The following is a 20,797-nucleotide window of genomic DNA, read 5'->3' as shown; positions in this document are numbered from 1 at the left end:
TGTTACTTAAATTCAGACGCAGAAACTAATCTGTATCAGACATAAAAGCTATATCGGCCAGTCTCTAATAATATGACTTTTCCAGTAACGTTTTTAGTTGCCCTTAATCAGCACAAGAGGCCTATTTTCAGATCTGGTGCCTCTGTGCAATTGCACATTATGAAATAACCTTGCATAACCTGTCGTATCAGAATCTGGAATTCAACACTTTTGTTGGTCTCTGTATAACAGCATAGACAGTCTAGTGTGTTTCAGAAAAAATACATTGATGTTCATTGCTCTCTTCATCCTGTTTCCTCATAAGCTGACGGCATGCATGCTGAAATTGTTGAGAATCTTTCAAAGGGTGTGGTCTACTGTCTCATAACTCATAACTCATAACATGCAGGGTCTTTGTAAGGGTGGGTGGGGGTTTCCTTTGAGACATGTTGCCTTTGTGCAGCTGTGTAACTATTTCAGTTGACCCCTCCCAAGTGTCAGGGTCCTGTAATTTTGTTTAGTTTCGCAAAAAAAAAAAAAAAAAAGGCAAGTAGTTGTTTAAACCTATATTAGAATTCTTCTTGGTTCAAGCTGTTGCACCAATCCTGATTCTAAATTCTATTTATTTTTGACGAGTAGATGATTTGTGGAGGTCATTAGGGTGTCACTGGAAAAAACTTTTTGAACTATTGAATTATTGATTATTGAATTAATAGCAGCTCTGTTTCCATAATGACACAGATATTATTCTGATGCCTGTCACTGTTGCATTAGGATGATGCCTTGTGAGGCTCAAAGAAAAAAGGCCAAATGCTGTGTGTTGTGCCATTGTTTGCTCTGGTTTCACATTGCATCCTGGTGAAACATAAACCTGAAGTGGTTTACTTTATTTAACAGGCTCTAAGGTACACCCTTTTTCTGCATTCGCATCTGCCAAGCATGTATGTGTGTGTATGTGTGTGTGTGTGTAAAATATTATATCAGTCTGGCAATTAAACTAAAAAATGTACCTGCCAGTGGCGATTATATCAAAAAGGTGTTGAGGGATTGATGGTCTCTTTCCTGTGGTCTGTGTTGTGTTATTACAATGTATAAGCTGATATGATACTGCATGCTCTACCTTGGATCAAAAATGCCTTAAATTAGCCAGGCCTTGGTTGTATTAAACGCTAGGGCTGCATGATAACAGTTGAACTGATAATCTTGTAAAAATATTGTATTGAGAGGAGCAGAACTCATTTCTGCTCCTCTCAATAGGAGTAGTATTTGAAATACTGTTAATCTTGCAGCCCTAGTTTATGCGCATTTGTCCCAATTCTATTTTTATTAACTGGTCTCAATGTTTTAACCAATAACGTTGTTTTACATTACGCCTTGTAGCCACCGAAGAGACACCTGTTACCATGTCCAAGTTTCTTAAACCCAAACTGAAGGTAAAATATGTGAGTTATGTGTGTCTCTGCCCTGGTTTGCTGTGTAGTAGCAATGAGAAAATAAACTGAAAGTGTTCGCATTGTCTATGTAGGAAGAAACCTCTGTGTGAAGTGTTTTTCTCCTTTTTCTCTTGAAAAGAGAGATGCATGGGCTGGGCTTTACCATGGCTGTTGCCCCATACAGGCCCGTCACTGCAGTGCTGATGCTTTTGTCTGCACTGCAGCGACAGGGAGAGGAGATGGTTAGACAAATGCAGTCAGAGAGAGGTTTTGTTTTCTGCGTACTCATGCACTCATCATGATCTCAAGAAACATTATTGCATATACCTGAGCTGAACGTAAGTGATAGGATATGTGACATGAGGACAACAGGATATTATGAATTTTTGTCTGTGTATGCTTTTTTTAATATATGATGCATGGAAATTGCTAGATGCTAGTTTATTTCAGGTTTTGTGTGTTTGTTGCATGGTTTGTGTGGGTGTATTCTGCATGATGTAGCCTAGTTGCCATGGATTAATTCTTCTCATAAAGTCAGACTACATGTGATGTTTTGATCCCTGGCAGCTGTGATGTGAGAACCTTTTTTTCCTGCAGCTCACTGTAATCATTAATATTGTATGGGTTCATTTAACTCTTAATCAGTAGAGTAGTCATTACCAAGATATGATATGCTTTAAAGTCTTAGTCAACTCAAACATGAAAATGTACTTACCTTCCAGTCATTCAAGATGTAGATGAGTTTGTTTCTTCATCAGAACATATTTGAAGAAATTCAGCATTACATCCCTTGCTCACCATGTGAATGGGTGCCTTCATAATGAGAGTCCAAACAACTGATAAAATTATCACAATAGCCTTGTTAAGCTAAAAGCTGCATGTTTGTATAAAAATTCATCATTAAGATGTTTTTTTTTTTTTTACTTCAAACCACTGCATCCAGGTAAAATGTGAGTCCTCCGTCTATAAATATGTACAGAGCAAGCACTGTTTATGAGTGAAAACAGTCCAAAACTGTTTTAAACAAATATATTAGTGGGATTTTGGGATTTTTCACTGGAGGAAGCATTATTGTGGATTATGGACTTGTCATTTCCACAGAAGCTGTGGTTACAGTTCAAATATAAGAAATTAATTTCTTACAAACAGACAGCTGTTCACTTCACAAGATGTTAATTGATGGACTGCAGTCGTGTTTATTATTTGTGGATTATTATGATGTTTTTTTATCAGCTGTTTGAACTCTCATTTTGATGGCACCCATTCACTGCAGAGGACCTGTTGGTCAGAAAGTGATTTAATGCTAAATCTGTTCCAATAAAGACAAACTTGTCTACATTTTGGATTGCCTGATGGTGAATACATTTTCAGCAAATTTTCATTTTTGCCAATTCTTTAAATGTAAGGGCTTTAATAATATAGGCGCATTTATCTGTATCTCTATCAGATTTTGGTCTCATCCAAAATCTACTATTAGCCAAGGTAAATCTTTAGAGACAGCCCACCCATTTCCTCTAAATTCCTTAGGCTTGCATCCTCCAATTCAGACGTCAGTGCCTCTCGGATACAGATGTGTTACCATGGAAACTTCCAGGCTTTCAATGTGACCTCACCGAGTTCTTAGTATTTTCAGCTTGAGAGTGGGAGTGCATTTAATAAGTACTTCACTCGTGCTGAACACTCATGTTTAGAGTATGGAATCCATGTTATGAAAAATGAATGCTTTGGAAAAAGTCTTATTGCACCACTTCATTCTTCATGTCACCTCGTGATCTCATAAGAATGTAGTCATCTTCGCAATGTAACTTCATGATTGACTCACTTTTCATGTTCTAGTTTTGCCTGGTTAAAGGCTCTGTGTCACTCAGTTGTCACCGTCTTCCGAGTACTGCTTTGAAAATATGTGTCACCTTCAGCTTTGTGGTTATTAATATCCCAGCTTTTCTGCAAAGGGAAACTTAAGAATGTCTATCAGGATGGCCTTATTTTCAGGACGGACTGGGAATAGGAGCCTTGACGCTATTAGAGAATCCTGATTGTCTAGTTGGAGTGGGACTATCCTAAAACCTAAAATGGATTCTTGTAGGCTGCAAACAATTGGTTAGGGATTTAATGAAATAAAATTCTGCTCAAGTAATATTTTCTAGTTATTATTTTTGTAAAAAGAAATGTCTTGACAAAAAGAACGGTCACTTTTGATCAAGTAAATGCATCCATGCAAAATAAAAATGTTGATATATTTTAAAACAATTAACTAACCCCAGACTTTTAATTGTTCATTATTTAATAATTTTATTGGTTTATTATTATTATTTTTATTATTCAATTGACTTCTCCTTCTTCCATTTGTGGTTTTGGCCACAGTGGTTATAGTTTTACTATAACAAAGATAGTTGGTTTTACAGAGTGTTTTTTTGTTTGTTTGTGTGTTTATTTGTTTTACACACAAACCACAAGAACATAAAATGGTTTTCAGCAAAACTCTTGTAATGGTTGCCTATTCATAAATCATAAATGGCGACTGTATTGCAGCAGGGCGAGAGGTTGGTCTGCAACTTCAGTTGCGTCATCGTGTGTTGGGAATGTGAGAGGCAGTTACTGAAGAGCTTTGCTCAGTGAATGAGCAAGTGGGAAAGAGCTGGACTGCTGTGTTCATTTGGATTCAGAAGCAACAGACTAAGACAAATGTTAGAGAGAAACGGGGAGAGAGAAGAACGTGTGAGATTGTGTTATCACTAGTGTGCAGTCGCATTTAGAGGTGCTATCTGTTCCTACAGCTGGACTGCAGTGTGTCTCTTATGAACACGTAGCTTTATATTCTGGTGAGTTTTATTACATTATTGGGGGTCATTTTAATATGCAACTCTCTTATTTCATGCTTAAGCATTTTGAAAATGCATCACAACCTATATGCTGAGAATTCATGTTTATTAAAGACTCATCTTGGGTTGTCATATGCTGACTTTTATCTGTGCATGGGTGTGGCCTATTGCGTTTTTTCCAACACACATTTACCGGCTTAATTTAACAGTGGAGATCCGTGGTCATGACATCTATCTTCACAGAGCTGTCAGACTAAAACAATGGTGATCTGGTCGTCTGGTCGCTCTTGTCTAATCTAAGTGGACATTGAGACAGGATATTTTTGGAAGAGGCAGGATTGGGGGAAGGGCGGCATGCGTCCAGCTGATCTGGACAAAAACAGGACATATTCACAGTAGAGAACAAGCTGTGCATTAGATCATCAATTATCAATCATACCATTTCTCATCTGGATGTGTTTTATGCATTTTAAGAAGTTATGATTAAGCAAAGACCTCACTAATGGATCAGCCATTAGCTAATCAATCCCTTATCTGCTTTTTCTTTTCCATCTTTCGGTTATTATATCAAGCAGATGTTTTGTAAATAGGGCTGATCTCCTGCAGTTAATTATCAAACTTCTTCTCGAGACTTCATAAGATATTGCCATTTCTGTCTCTTTTATATTTAGCATTATGATCGTCATCTTCTCTTTCCTCCCGTTCCACCATTTTCCCCTTTATTTAGCTTATTTCTTCTATCTACATGGGGGGTTATAGTGGAAAGATGGCAGTTCTGGCCAGCATAACAAAAGGCTGTATTGATTACAGTGAGTGCATTATATGCAGACTACTCCTTATTCTGGCCACTCTTCATGTTGTTAAAAGTGCTGTTTTGTTAGTCTTCCGGACCTTGGGATTATCCTGAACCCTTTCCAAATGCATCCTATATGGATTCACTTCAGCAAATGGCGTACAAGGCCCATGAATGATCTTAGCATGTAATTGTCAGACAAAATCCACATGCAGTCACACAGAAATGCGATTTTTAAATAAACACAGAGAAATATACATGAATTGAATTTTATAACGAAAGCTTTTTAATGATGGCAAGTGAAGGCATTTTTGAACATGTCTGGCCAATCAGTGTATACTAGGGTTGTAACGATATACCGGTATGTCGATATACCATGATATAAACGTGCAATTATCATACCGTGTACATTTGCTTATCTATGGTATTGGGAGAAAATAACAGCCACACATACAATGGAGACAACATCAGAGACAGAGGCCATTATATGTAATCTCTATCTCTAACCTGTAAAATAATGACAAAAGCACTGCGATATAAATAAATAGGCTAATCTGTTTGTTTTGCATGTCTCTCTGTGAATGAGCGACGTTGTGACTTGTACTACACAATCAAGTATGCACTGGCGTGGCTTATAGTGCCTTGTTTAACAGTGCCTGCTGTCTCACTATCTGAGGACGTGTACACAAACAATGAGAGCCTCACTGAGAGAACAATTTATAATAATTTCATCATTTTATTTGAGAAAATCATGGTCAATAACAAATACATTATGACATATTTTTAAGGAACATGTTTTTTTGTTCCACTTATTTTATTTTAGTAAATCTCTGTTGTGCAACCCTTTGCAAAAACATAAGTTTAAAATGATTAACCAAATAAAATCTTTATGCATTTTCATTACCATCATTTTTGATAGTATATTTGTATTAAAAAGTACAGAATCCAGAAAATTAAGTCAAACCAGAATTTGTGAATTTGTATAAGTAATTAATGATAAATAGAAGTTATTAAACTAAGAAGTAGTCAGTAATTACATTTTGTTGTTTTTGATTAATGAAATTTGAATAAACACATGCTTTCAAACATTTGTTCAACCAAAAAAAAAAAAAAAAACCGTTGTGATTGTTTAATACTGTATACCATGAAATCATATAACCGTGATATTTTCTGAGATGATTATCATACCATGAAAATCTCATACCGTTACAACCCTAGTGTATACTTATGTCACGGTTAGTACCAGTTGAGCTGGTTAGACCCTGCTCCAGAGTAGGATCTAATTTGGTTCTCAAAAGGCAGTCCGGTACTATAATTGTACCCAGTTTCGGTGGTGCGAAAACACCAAAAGTGAGTAGTTACACAATTAGTTCTGGTAATATGAAAAGGTTCTCGCCCTGAAAGGCCCTATTCATTGTAACCTAGGGTTGGGCAAAAAATCGAAATGTGATTTTCATGCGCATCTCGTTAGTTTTGCCACTCCTGTGATTAATCGCCAATGAATCTCCAACGATTTTGAAAGCAGTTTTCAGTAGCTTGTCAGTGAACTAAGGCTCCTAGAGCGGCATTTACATTTACTGGGAAACGGAGTGATTATTACGTGATCAGAGCACGGAGGGGAAATTGTTGCCACTTCGCTAGCAGACTCTAATCTGAATGCATGTCCAGGAGATACTTATCACTTATCTCAAGAGTGGGTTTACTGATGAGATACAGATGAAAATCACATTGATTTTTTTGCCCGGCCCTAGCTGTAACCTGGGTGTGACCCTTCTTTCACTGGTTCAGTCATTCTGGAAACAACCATAACATTGTCCCCTCCACCCTCAAATACAGCTGAAATCACACATCCCCCTCCCTGCTAACAGTATGGGACAGATTTAGTGGATTGGGATGGATGTAGCTTTGGATTGGTGGGGGTTGTGTTCAGTCAGCAGGGGGCTGATGGCAGCACTCTCTTTGTGCCGGTTTGCTCAGAAGAGTTAGGAATTTGCACAGGGGCCACCATGTGCTCTGCTGTTGGCCATTGCTGGGGAGAGTTGTGTCTTTTAACTCATAAAATGTCTGCCTGGTTTTAGGTTCCTCCCTTAAGTGATTGTTTGTTCCATACAGATTTGATGGTGTCATTTTATTATTATTTATTTTATCTTATTTGCGTCAGTACAATATTGTTTTAATTTAAACATTGAAAATTCTTTAAATCCTTTTTTGCTATTACCTGGAATTTCCCATTGTTTCCTTTGAAAAAAAACACTATTGCTGTACTCTGCTGTATTGCTGTTCCATTCTGATCAGAAGGCCACGCTAAGGGTCTTCAAAAATGTATTTACATTTTTGCGTTTGCTTTCAAAGCCCAAGTTGATGTGGAAGAACTATTACATTTGGAGATTTATTATTGATCTTTTCACTCTTTTAGAAAATGGATATCAGTGGAGTTAAAGTTCTGGAGTCAGCCGACGACATCCAGGAACGCCGACAGCAGGTTCTGGATCGCTACCGTCGTTTCAAGGAGCTGTCCGTTGTACGCAGACAGAAACTTGAAGACTCTTACCGGTTCCAGTTCTTCCGTCGAGATGCAGATGAGCTAGAGAAATGGATCCAGGAGAAGCTACAGATTGCCTCTGATGAGAACTACAAGGACCCCAGTAACCTACAAGTGAGAGAGAAAAAAATAAGTTCCCTAAATGCCCTTTCTGAGATCTCTGAGAAAAATGTGTTGTCACCTCTATTCTTGAAGTGATTCTTCCTTTAAGCTGTAAATTCCTTGACAGGGTCTGTCTGCTGTAATCAACAGTGAACTACTTTATAAGGTCATCAGATTATAATAGCTTAAATACAGTAAATTAACACCTGCATGCAGTGACTTTGGTCACAAGGTTTGTGTTGTGATTTATGCAGACATTAATAAAGATTTATGCAATTGGTTCAAATCAGGCCTTACAAAGTGGCAAATTTCTCTAAAGAAATGTATTTCACAATATTCAATGTTTAAAAACAAAAATCTGCATATGCTGCATCTTGTCTCTACCACTATATTTGTCTAATACAGCATTTCCCCCCTTGTCTTAGGGAAAGCTCCAGAAACATCAAGCCTTTGAGGCAGAGGTGCAGGCTAATGCTGGAGCCATCATTAAACTGGACGAGACCGGCAATCTCATGATATCTGAGAGCCACTTTGCATCTGAAACCATTCGAGTAAGGCTCTTTATTTTCAATACCACATGCTAGAGTTCCATAATGGAGAAAGGTGAAATGTAACTTTATCTTATATGGATCAGTCTTTCACGCCTTACCGGACCACTCAGCGACCAATAGTAAAAAGTGTCAATTATGGCGCTTTTATTCCAGTAGGTATTGAGTGCGGTGAAATAGGTTTATTTTCATTTGTTCTACTTCTCTTTACAGTGCATGTCTCTTGATGGAACTGAGTGCTGTGTTCTTTTTTGGTCTACCTTATTCAGTCTTTCTATTCAAACTGACTTTCTTTTGCCGCAAAAATATATTTCTAGACTAAAACTGAGCTGTCCTTAAACTTTTTTGTTTTGTTTTGAGTTTGTTTTGATCCTATTTGTCTGGCTTTGTCACCTCTTAAAATTCAGACCCGTCTAGAGGAACTTCACCGTCTGTGGGACCTGCTGCTGCAGAAGACTAAAGAGAAGGGAGTGCGTCTCCTGCAGGCCCAGAAATTGGTGCAGTACCTCCGTGAGTGTGAGGATGCCCTGGACTGGATCAGTGACAAGGTGAGACATCAGACTAGACATCATTTATTGCACTGTATAAATGTTTGGTCAGTGCTGAAAAATATTTCACCTAATATATTTGAAGGCACACTGACAATAAATTCATTGCAGGAAGCTATTGCCACCTCAGAGGAGCTTGGCCAGGACCTGGAGCATGTGGAGGTTCTGCAGAAGAAGTTTGAAGAGTTCCAGACAGACCTGGCAGCCCACGAGGAGCGTGTGAATGAGGTGAACCAGGCAGCCGGTAAACTAACCCAGGAGAACCATCCCGAGGCCGAGCTCATCTTGAAGAAGCAGGAGGAGGTGAACTCTGCCTGGCAGAGGCTGAAGGGATTGGCTCAGCAGAGGCAGGGCAAGCTGTTTGGAGCTGCTGAAGTGCAGCGTTTCAACCGGTGAGTTATTCAAGACATTTGCAATCACTAACTTATATACAGATTTGTTGGTTTGACTTTAGTTATTAAAATGTTCTGTTCTGACCTACAGGGATGTGGATGAGACAATCAGCTGGATTAAGGAGAAGGAGCAGCTGATGGCATCTGATGATTTTGGTCGTGACCTTGCCAGTGTTCAAGCCCTGCTCCGGAAGCACGAGGGGCTGGAAAGAGACTTGGCGGCCTTGGAGGACAAGGTCAGTTTTTTTATATATATATCCCACAAAACAGACCTGCCCATAACATTTATACATTTATTCTCTCATTATTTTATTTATGTACATTTAATTTAATGCAGAGATTTACTACAGAATGTGCAAGCATTGTACAGTCATAAGTCATTTTCTTCTGTCTTCAGGTAAACACTCTTGGTGGTGAGGCGGACCGTCTGCAGCAGACACACCCCCAGAATGCCACTCAGATCCACCTGAAAAGAGATGAACTCATTACCAACTGGGAGCAGATCCGTACCCTGGCAGCTGAGAGACATGCTCGGCTCAATGACTCCTACAGGTAGGTTAGGATACACCCTTTGCTTTTGATCACTGCTTCAAACTGATTGGTTGATGAGATTTTAAGTTAAGTTTGCACAGAGCTACCTGGTGATCTTATGGTTGTTGTCTTGCTTCTAGGCTGCAGCGCTTCACTGCAGATTTCCGTGACCTGACCAGCTGGGTGACGGAGATGAAAGCTCTGATCAACGCAGATGAGTTGGCCAATGATGTGGCCGGAGCTGAGGCCCTACTTGACCGCCACCAAGAGCATAAGGTATTGAACTTTGAAAATCTAAACAAGTAAAGCAACATGGGAAAATGATGTTTGGATAGTAAATAAAGTATTTCTAACCTTTCTTTCAAAACTGTGATTTGCCTGTTTTGCATTGCACTTATGTTATTGCTCTACCAAGGATGCTTGACACTGAAAGACCATAATTCCCATTATGTTTTACCAGGGTGAGATTGATGCTCATGAGGATAGTTTCAAATCTACCGATGAGGCTGGACAGGCTCTGCTGAACACCGGACATTATGCTTCTGAGGAAGTCAAGGAAAAGGTGTGTCTAAACTTGGATCTGTGTTTTTGTAGGCTATTTTTAAACTCATCATTGATGCATTTTTAATTCTAAAGTGATCTTCTGAATGACCCTCATTTTGTGTTTGTTGGTGTAGCTGGGCATCCTGTCTGAAGAGAAAGTGTCTCTTCTGGAGCTGTGGGAGCTACGCAGGCAGCAGTATGAGCAGTGCATGGACCTGCAGCTCTTTTACAGAGACACTGAGCAGGTCGACAACTGGATGAGCAAGCAAGAGGTAAAAATTCATCTAGACTTCTTTTATTGTGACGACTTTCTCTTAAATGTGGGACACTTTTATGTTGTTTACAACTGAGAGCAAAATTTTAGACATTTCAAACTGTCTTTTTCAAAGGCTTTCCTGCTGAATGAAGATTTGGGTGACTCTCTGGATAGCGTTGAAGCTCTTCTGAAGAAACATGAAGACTTTGAGAAATCCCTCAGTGCCCAGGAAGAGAAGATCACTGTAAGAAATCACACAGTCTGATGTAAAATTCAAGGCTTAAATAATCAGTTTTATAAATTTTACTCAGTTTCCTTTTAATTCTCCACTGAAATATACAGGCCCTGGATGAATTTGCCACCAAACTGATCCAGAATAATCACTACGCCAAGGAGGATGTGGCCACTCGCAGAGATGCAGTAAGTGGAGATGAGCACCCTGAAACTTCCTTCACTGCAGCTTCGCAAGCACTTTCCTCCCTTCAGTTTATTGCTGACAGAAGTGCTGTATCACTGGTAATACTATGACTTGAACACCTTTTTTTTCTACTTCAGCTGCTGAGCAGACGCAATGCTCTTCACGAGCGCGCTCAGTTTCGCCGTGCAGCCCTGGAGGACTCTTTCCATCTGCAGCAGTTCTTTCGGGACTCTGATGAGCTCAAAAGCTGGATCAATGAGAAAATGAAGACCGCCACTGATGAGGCCTACAAGGTTTTTTCAGTTATTTTGCACATTTGGAATCATTTGTTTATTTTTCCTTCTTTTCTCACCCTTTATTCCTTCTCTTTCAGGACCCATCCAACCTGCAGGGGAAGGTGCAGAAGCACCAAGCCTTCGAAGCTGAGCTTTCTGCTAATCAGAGTCGCATTGATGCACTGCAGAAGTCAGGCCAGGAGCTGGTTGATGGGAAACACTACGCCTCCAGCGAGGTGTCCACCCGAATGGAAGAAGTCAGCTCTCAGTGGAAGAAACTTCTAGAGGCAACTGAACTCAAAGGTGAAAAAAAGGCACAGCATGATAGTACTACCTATTTGACAGGAAGAGACAGCAGTTAAAACGGTCTGATTTATTAATGGTAATTATGAAACCGAAGGCAGATTTTCAGTTATATCACATAAATTACTCTTTCAGGGATTAAGTTGCGTGAAGCGAACCAGCAGCAGCAGTTCAATCGTAATGTAGAGGACATCGAGCTGTGGCTTTATGAGGTGGAGGGACACCTAGCCTCAGATGACTTTGGCAAAGATCTGACCAGCGTCCAGAACCTTCAGAAGAAGCATGCTCTGCTGGAGGCTGATGTGGCTGCCCACCAGGTAACAATGTCTTAATGATATCCAGAGTAAAGGATATTGGATATTTACACTGTTTCTTGTATGATTCTGTGCAATTGGCAGGTTTGTTAGCTTTCCTCATCTTAACTAACAGTTTGTTTCTCACCTTTTTACAGGACCGCATTGATGGCATTACTATTCAGGCCAGGCAGTTCCAGGAGGCTGGACATTTTGATGCTGATAACATCCGCAAAAAGCAAGAGGCTCTGGTGGCACGCTACGAGGGTCTAAAGGAGCCCATGGCCGCCCGCAAACAAAAGCTGTCAGACTCTCTGCGCCTTCAGCAACTTTTCAGGGATGTAGAAGATGAGGAGACATGGATTCGAGAGAAGGAACCCATTGCTTCCTCTACAAACAGGGGTTTGTGTGGTTTAAATTACATGACATTAAATCTGAAATTACTATTAAACATTTATATTCTTAAAACAATTATTTTCTCATACTCTTTCAGGAAAAGACCTTATTGGAGTCCAGAACCTTCTGAAGAAACACCAGGCTCTTCAGGCTGAAATCTCTGGCCATGAACCCCGAATCAAGGCTGTTACTCAGAAGGGGGAGGCCATGATTGAAGAGGGTATATTTAATTCTAGCTTAATTCTATTTAAATCTTTCATAAGAGACTGACTTTCTACTATGCATTGGTTCAGAACATTTTTAGTTATTATTCAAAGATTTTTCCCCTTTCCAGGCCATTTTGCAGGGGAGGATGTGAAAGCTAAATTGCAAGATCTGCACAATCGTTGGGATGGACTGAAGGGAAAAGCTGCCCAGCGTAGACAGGATCTGGAGGACTCCCTTCAGGCTCAGCAGTACTTTGCTGATGCCAATGAGGCTGAGTCTTGGATGAGAGAGAAGGAGCCCATTGTAGGAAGCACTGACTATGGCAAGGATGAAGATTCTGCAGAGGTAAACAAGGAGGAGGGCTGGATCTAGAATGAAACAAGTTAGAAACTTATATTTGAGCTAGAAATTTTTGTTTAATTTTTTCATCCGTGCATCCTTCATACATCATAAGATGTTTAAAGTACTTTTGTGGCATCTTAAATTGCAGTTTTGTATAAAAAGTAACTAGATGGCTCTAACATGTTAGTGTTATTATTTGCAGGCTCTGCTGAAGAAGCACGAGGCACTGATGTCTGATCTGAGTGCATATGGCAGCAGCATCCAGGCCTTAAAAGAACAAGCTGAGGCCTGCAGAGTAAGATCACATAATAACACTTCTGCATTGCCCAAAGTAATATAACATGTAATCTTCTGTTCAATGTTATGGCAATGAAAATGTGTTCCTTTTTCACTGATTTAAATCAACAGCAACAAGTGGCCCCCACTGATGATGAGACTGGCAAGGAGCTGGTGCTTGCTTTGTACGATTACCAGGAGAAGAGTCCACGTGAGGTCACCATGAAGAAGGGCGACATCCTGACTCTGCTCAACAGCACCAACAAGGTGATTAATAGGGCACACTACATGTGTCACTTAGCATGCCAGTTTGAATCCAGATGAACGCTTGGACTCATGAAAGAAATATATCTTGTTTCAGGACTGGTGGAAAGTGGAAGTGAACGACAGGCAGGGCTTTGTTCCCGCAGCGTACGTGAAGAAGTTGGACCCGACTCAATCTTCCTCTCGTGAGAATCTGCTGAACGAACAGGGCAGCATTGCTCTGCGACAGGAACAGATTGAGAATCAGTAAGAGTCATTCTGCCTTTGGTTTTCTAATCAAATGATTGTGGGCAGAATTCCTACTTTGTTTAATATGCATTCGGGCTATCAATTTCTCAAAAGTTTGAGGTCAGAAGGAAAATAATTTTTTATTTCTATTCAGCAAGGATTCATTCAGTTGATTGAAAGTGACCGTAAATACATTTATAATGTTACAAAAAAAAATCACATCTGTTCTTTTGAACATTTGTTCATCAAAGAAAAATGTTTCCTGAAAAAATAGAACCACTGTTTCCACAAAAGATATGAAGAAATATTAATTCATAATTTTAATTGATTGATGGCCCGAATGTGAAAATTTTATTTGTAATTTTTTCAACCTTGCAACTTACATTCTAACAAAATCATTTCCTTTTATCACAAAGCCTCTTAAGATCTTTGCATCTTTATTCTTCCTGCAGCTCAAATAAGGCATCTTATAAAAACTAACTCTTAATAGTGTTTCTGACCCCTCATTACTCCTCTTTTTTTCCTTTCTTTTCTATCTTAATTTAAATGCTTGCATGTGTCTTCTTGCCCTGCCCTGTGGCAGGACTGTGGTCACCAAGGAGGTGTGCAGCGTGTCTGTGCGCATGAAGCAGGTGGAGGAACTGTGAGTAGGAACTGTGTTCATCCACATTCCCCTCTTTTATTGTGCTGTTTTCTCTCATGCTTAAGGTCTTCTGTCATTCTGTCTGTCCATCAGATCATTGTCTCATTCTTCTTCCTCTTCTATTCCATCAAGGAATAGATTTTTACATGTCTTCTGAGGATGTTGTCATTCAGAGTATTTTTATTTTTTTTTTGTAGAATTGGTATCTAGATGTTTCTCTCTGCATTTTCGGTCGCTTTACCGATTTCTTGCCATTAGCTGTGAAACCCTTTCCATGTTTCCATTTCCCATTTCCTCTCCTAGAAGGAGATGTTTCAGTCACAGCATTGAAAGGCTCTGACCTCTCTCTTTAGGTATGGTACACTGCAAGAGTTGGGAGAGAAGAGGAAGGACATGCTGGAGAAGAGCTGCAAGAAGTTCATGCTTTTCCGTGAGGCGAACGAGCTGCAGCAGTGGATCAATGAGAAAGAGTCAGCGCTTACTAATGAGGAGGTCGGCTCTGATCTGGAGCAAGTGGAAGTGCTGCAGAAGAAGTTTGATGACTTCCAGAAAGTATGTTTTTCCTAAACCTTTATGACTCATTTATCACTGGAAACTTATGTTAACTAATACGTGTTCACTGATTCTAAACTTGTTTTTTATTGTTTACTAGGATCTGAAAGCAAATGAGTCTCGGCTGAGGGATATAAACAAGGTGGCATCTGAGCTGGAGTCTGAAGGACTTATGGCTGAAGAGGCTCCTGTTGTGCAGGCCCAGGTTTGACTAAAAACACTTTAAATACAGTGAATTTGATTAAACATACCGTAATTCCTCAAATAAAAACCGGGGCCTTTATTTACCTGAACTGCAGAAGGTAACAGGCTTTTATTTGAAGCAGGCTTTTATTAGAGACATGCCTTTATTTCTAATTCCATCTTTTTGATAAATAATCCGTATATGAACAGTTTTATATTAAAAGCAATATTATTCCAGGACCGAGATCATAACGTTAGCACAGAATCAGTTCAGAATCAATCCTTAAAAGACGCGCTGTGTGTCAGACTGCTTCACGTTGAATTACGCATGCTCACAGTATCATCAGCTCCTCGGTTCTCAAACCAGACGCGTCTGACAGAAACAGTTCTCGGTTCAGTGTACTGTTGATCCAAAAACCGATGCAACCGGTTCTTGACTTGAGAACGAGAACCGGCTCCGGCTCCGGCAGTGGGCGTGTACGTTCGTTATCTGACTGCTGATTATCCACACAAATTTTCCCCCAGTCTTTGTTTAAGACCGGCCTTTAATTGTCCATGTTGACCACGCCCCCGGCCACTATAAGACGCCCAGCGTTTATTTGACTACCAGTTTTTATTTGAGGAATTATGGGATATTGCCTTTGAAAAGTTTTTTTTTTTTCTTTGCTCCCGTTCATTAAATTGAACAAAAGTGATTGTAAAGACATTTATAATGTTAGGAAAGATTTCGATTTCAAATAATTACTGTTCTTTTGAACTTTCTATTTATCAAAGAATCCTAAAAAATTTGCAGTTTTCAAAAAAAAAATATTAGGCTAATTAACTGTTTACAACACTGATAATAGTAAGAATTTCTTGAGCACCAAATCAGCATATTAGAATGATTTCTGAAGGAAATGAAAACAGTTATTTTAATTTGTAATATTTAACAATATTAATGTTTTTACTGTATATTTGTTCATGTAAGTGTAGCTTTGGTAAGCATACTAGCCTTCTTTCTAAAACAAAAAAACTATAACCAAGCTCAAACTTTTTGATGGTAGTGTACATCATGATTGTTTCTATATTTTGAGTCATTCCACTCATCGATTTTATGTTTATGTTTTTATGTACTCTTATTTATATACCTGAATTCATGAGCTTTGTAGATTTGGTAATCTTACTTATTTTTCCCTTTTCTCCTTGTGACCCTTCATTCCTTCACATCACCCCTTCATCCTGCCTTCAGCAACTAGAGATGCTGGGCTCAGCTCCTGGCAAGGTCATTATTGTACCATTCATCTTGTCTCTACAACAGTTGTGTTGTCTGCATGAAAAAAACACATGAATATCATACAGTGTTTATTATTATTATTATTATTATTATTATTATTATTATTATGTAAAATTATTCTATTTATTGTATATATTTCACAGGATGAACCAGATTCCAAAGGTGCATCTCCATGGAAGGTAATATAGCATAATGCTGAATTTGAAATTCTTTAAATGTAATCTATATCATCTATTCTAATCTTGGGTCACTGAAATTGATGCTTGTTTAGTTTTTATGTAGGGTCTTGTTTGGCCTGTATGTCATCCACAGAGGATTTTGGATACTGTGGTTACAGAAAGACAAGAACAGTCTGGTTCTTGTAACTCCTTTTGTGACACTTTCTTGACTGGTGTGTTTTTCCTGCCCTCTCTCTGTTTTTTTACACATTTTTTACTCAATGTAGTCTGTTCGCTTGGCTGTTCAAACAACTGCCAACTTTAATACTATTAAGGTAAGATTCTAGGTTCTTAGTTTAAGTCTTTAAACCTTTTCTCAACGATCCCGCTAAATCCTGCATTGTGCCCCATGTACCTGGAGGACTAACTCATCATGGTGGTCTTGTACTCTTACCATGGTTTCTTGTTCCCTACGTCCTTTTACTGAACCATCAACTGTGCATTTGCATCCTTCTCCCTTTGTTTCCATTCATGTGTCTTTGTTGACTATTTGAAATAACTCCTTTATTTCTTCACACCATATGTTTTGGTGGAGGTAAAACAACCATTCTAGAATACATTAACGCTACTTTTTCAGTTTGTGGCTAATGCACCCACCCAAGTTTTCCATATTTGCTAACTGTCATCACTCATCCTATGCACTTTAATGTTGTAGCCTTTCTGTTTATGCCACTCACCCATACTGTCACTTTTGCTACTGATATGAAGAGCAAATATGGTGCAAAGGATATAGAGCCATTTATGTGGTGCTTTGGATAGTGGGTTGGCTGTTAAATTTCATATTTCTGAATGTCAGAGAAACAACTTTTTGTTTCTCATCAGTTAATTTATTTTATTTTAAGACGTAACCTCAGGGAGTCAAATCCGCTGTCTCAGATCCAATCATTGTTTTAACTGGACCTATAATCTGACCTTTGATTAGCTGCTAATGGGTTTATGTTCGTGTGTAGGAGCTGAACAACCGCTGGAGGTCCTTACAGCAGCTGGCTGAAGACAGAAGCAACATGCTGGGTAGTGCTCATGAGGTGCAGAGGTTCCACAGGTACATATATACGCCACTGATTAACATCAAAATTATTTGTCATACATCCTGTTTTGTTCATGTTATATTTGTATGATGTGAGCCCCATGAAGTGCAGAGGAATTTAGCTCAGTGTGTGATTTACAGGGATGCAGATGAGACTAAGGAATGGATTGAAGAGAAGAACCAAGCCCTGAACACTGATAACTACGGCCATGATCTCGCCAGCGTGCAGGCTCTGCAGCGTAAGCACGAAGGCTTTGAGAGAGATCTGGCCGCTCTAGGAGACAAGGTAAAATGTTAACCATTATTGGTGTGGTTCATTCCTAACAGAACATTAACTAAATATCTAGTTCAGTCATGAAACTCTATATGGCACTGTCTGATAGGTTCTTTAGATGCAAGCTGCTACTGATCACATTATATACTACACTGCACAAGCTGATTATTCTCTGCTGATTCTGCAGCCATGAGCTTACTTGTTCAACATTGAAATAGTCTGGTACAGTGTACGCTGCAAATTGGTTCTGCAACAAGCAACCCACCACCTCCCCCAGCACCACCTGTCTAAGTCTGCTACAAGATTTATGTGTTCAAGCTGCAGCAGCAGCATGTCAAGCGTGCTTGCACTGGTGTAGCAGCTGTATCAGATCTAGTTCGCAAATAACAAAAACATTAATTCTGTCATATCAAGTTATTGTTAGAGTTGTCATGATATATAATTTTCTCCCTGGGGCAGGTGAACTCTCTTGGTGAGACTGCAGAGCGTCTGATTCAATCTCATCCTGAGGCTGTGGACGACATCCAAGAGAAGTGCACCGAGTTGAACACAGCCTGGAGCAGCCTGGTGGGTCGTGCTGACCAACGCAAAGAAAAATTGGGCAACTCTCACGACCTGCAGCGCTTCCTTAGTGACTACAGGTGAGGAAGAGGAAAAAGAGAGGGATGGAAAGAGAGTTTAAAATATGCAAAACAAACAACTTGGAGAAACTGTATAGGCCGTTGGTGATAATCTGTGGGGTTACTTTTTTTGGTGTGTTCCACACGTCGGCTCTCGGCATTCTCACGTCAGTGACAGTCTGCACGAGATGAGAACACCAATTGGCTTTCCTCGCCTCTAGTTCTTTGAAGCCAGCTTGGTGTGTCCTGGCCTTATGACATCAGAGCAGTAATAATGAACAGACTAAACAAATCTGTGCTTCTCTCTCCCAGAGATCTCATGTCTTGGATCAATGGAATCAGAGGGCTGGTGTCTTCAGATGAGATGGCCAAGGACGTCACTGGAGCTGAAGCCCTGTTGGAGAGACATCAGGTACTTAAAAACACCTATGATATGTACTTTGTTACAGTTGCTGTTTATAAGATGAGTTTCTTTTGTTAATATTTAGCAAAACCCTGTTTATCCCATGAATATATGTTAAACGCTCACATATTTACATTCTGTAGGAACATCGCACTGAGATTGATGCTCGTGCAGGCACGTTCCAGGCATTTGAGCAATTTGGACAGCAGCTGCTTGCCCGTGGCCACTACGCCAGCCCTGAAATCCAACAGAAGCTGGAGGCTCTTGAACAGGAACGTGCTGACCTGGAGAAGGCCTGGGTCCAGCGCAGGATGATGCTGGACCAGTGCCTGGAGCTTCAGGTTAGCAAGGACCATGTTTACAATTTATACACAAAACTTGGACACTTGAAGATGGTAAATATCTTATTTTCTTTGTCTCCCGCAGCTATTCAACCGTGACTGTGAGCAGGCTGAGAACTGGATGGCAGCTCGCGAGGCCTTCTTGGCCAGCGATGACAAGGGGGATTCCCTGGACAGCGTGGAGGCTCTCATCAAGAAACATGAAGACTTTGATAAGGCTATCAATGTGCAGGTCAGCAAGCGCCATTGTGATATGATGCAGTCAAGCTCAACTTCATTTGATTTTGAATTATTTGATTTGTCTGTGCTCACAGGAAGAGAAAATTGCAGCACTGCAGTCTTTTGCTGACCAGCTTATTAGCGCTGACCACTATGCCCAAACCCGAGATCTTTAACCGCCGTAATGAGGTCTTAGACAGGTTGGGGTTCATTTTGATACTGCTCTCACTGAGTCAATCTGTCCAAAATGTGTGATTTATGTTAAAGCAGTATGTCCTTTTGACCTCCAGGTGGCGCCGTCTCAAGGCTCAAATGATTGAGAAACGCTCTAAGCTGGGTGAGTCCCAGACTCTGCAGCAGTTCAGCAGAGATGTGGATGAGATCGAAGCATGGATCAGTGAGAAACTCCAAACCGCGACCGACGAGTCTTACAAGGACCCCACCAATATCCAGGTAACATCAAATTTCAGGTATCACTCTCTGGACAGATAAGTGCATATTTTTTCAAACATGCTATTAAGGTGAATATCCCACCTAAGTTTAATCTTGTAAATATATTTAATACCTGATATATTCCGGTGCAAATTAAAATGTGTTTCTCATATTATCCCCGCCTCAACCCCAAGTGTTTTATTATATAGGAAATTAAACTGAAATTCTGTCTGTGTTCCCATTGTCTGTTTCTAGCTGTCCAAGCTGCTGGTAAGTGCAGTAGTGTGCCAGAGCTAACTAACCCCAAAAAGCTCTCTCCACTTGTTTATTGTCTTATTGTTTTGTCTGTAAATGTGTATTTGAGTTCCGTATGTCTATTATATGTGTCGCTTTGTACAGCATCATCAGTTGTTTGTCCCCTTCCTGCGCCCCATTGTTGCATAATTTAATTTTTTTTATTTCTGGGTGTGGCCTCCATTTTGTTGTTTTCATTGAAGTTGGGATGTCTTGGTTTAAATTTGTTCCACACAGAAAGCTGAACTTCTCACAGTGTTGTGGAACTAAGAGTAAACTATAACAAAAAAGTAGTATGCGAAAGACAATTCTGGCTGTGTTCAGAATAGTGTAGTAGAATTATATGCTTTATGCTGCCTACCATTTTATGAACTACTATGTGAAACAGAACACATTACACATTTGATAAACGCATATACTATATGTGATGGTAAACAGCCTTTTTAAATCACATTTTATCATAAATATCGCAAAAAAGTTTTTAGTTTTGTGACGGGCCAATAAAGGTCAAGTTGTGCAACCTCATAATTTCACCAACAAAGAGAAGTTATCAGAAAACTAAGAAATAAGTCACTGGAAACTAGCGCGATCACAAAACGAACATCATAAAAGCAGCCATTTGTTTGCATGCTTTGTTAAATATTTAAATTCAAAAGCATCTATGTTTTACTATAGAATACGTGAAACATTGATCATAGATCATTTATCAGGACTCAAAATTAATCACACAGAAATATATTTTTATTTATTTATTTATCGAGGCACGATCAAGCCCCGGAATTGACAGTGGAACACGAGTGGCCCTGGCATGCACTAGCACGCCCGGT

The 20,797-nt window shown here is 39.7% G+C and overlaps 1 protein-coding gene across 1 annotated transcript; it reads left to right on the top strand.

The window, feature by feature from the left end:
• The first annotated feature begins 1,367 nt into the window (after positions 1-1,367).
• Positions 1,368-20,121, top strand: LOC113073844 (spectrin alpha chain, non-erythrocytic 1-like). Its single transcript, XM_026246595.1, is given in 37 exon segments — positions 1,368-1,412; positions 7,444-7,683; positions 8,097-8,222; positions 8,627-8,767; positions 8,879-9,159; positions 9,251-9,395; positions 9,557-9,711; positions 9,831-9,966; positions 10,151-10,252; positions 10,368-10,505; positions 10,623-10,733; positions 10,832-10,909; positions 11,045-11,200; positions 11,281-11,485; positions 11,621-11,802; positions 11,937-12,180; positions 12,272-12,394; positions 12,509-12,726; positions 12,926-13,018; positions 13,132-13,266; positions 13,361-13,509; positions 14,075-14,134; positions 14,488-14,686; positions 14,787-14,891; positions 16,098-16,130; positions 16,286-16,321; positions 16,588-16,635; positions 17,311-17,402; positions 17,529-17,673; positions 18,121-18,302; positions 18,594-18,693; positions 18,828-19,025; positions 19,111-19,257; positions 19,340-19,402; positions 19,404-19,444; positions 19,535-19,697; positions 19,932-20,121. Coding segments are annotated over 37 exon segments (4,842 nt in total). The 5' UTR covers positions 1,368-1,382; the 3' UTR covers positions 19,974-20,121.
• Positions 20,122-20,797: the final 676 nt, after the last annotated feature.

Source organism: Carassius auratus, unplaced genomic scaffold, assembly GCF_003368295.1.
Source record: "Carassius auratus strain Wakin unplaced genomic scaffold, ASM336829v1 scaf_tig00012979, whole genome shotgun sequence".
In the NCBI taxonomy this organism is placed as follows: Eukaryota; Metazoa; Chordata; class Actinopteri; order Cypriniformes; family Cyprinidae; genus Carassius; species Carassius auratus.
Note: the sequence above shows the minus strand (reverse complement) of the source record. Positions and strands in the feature narration are given on the sequence as shown.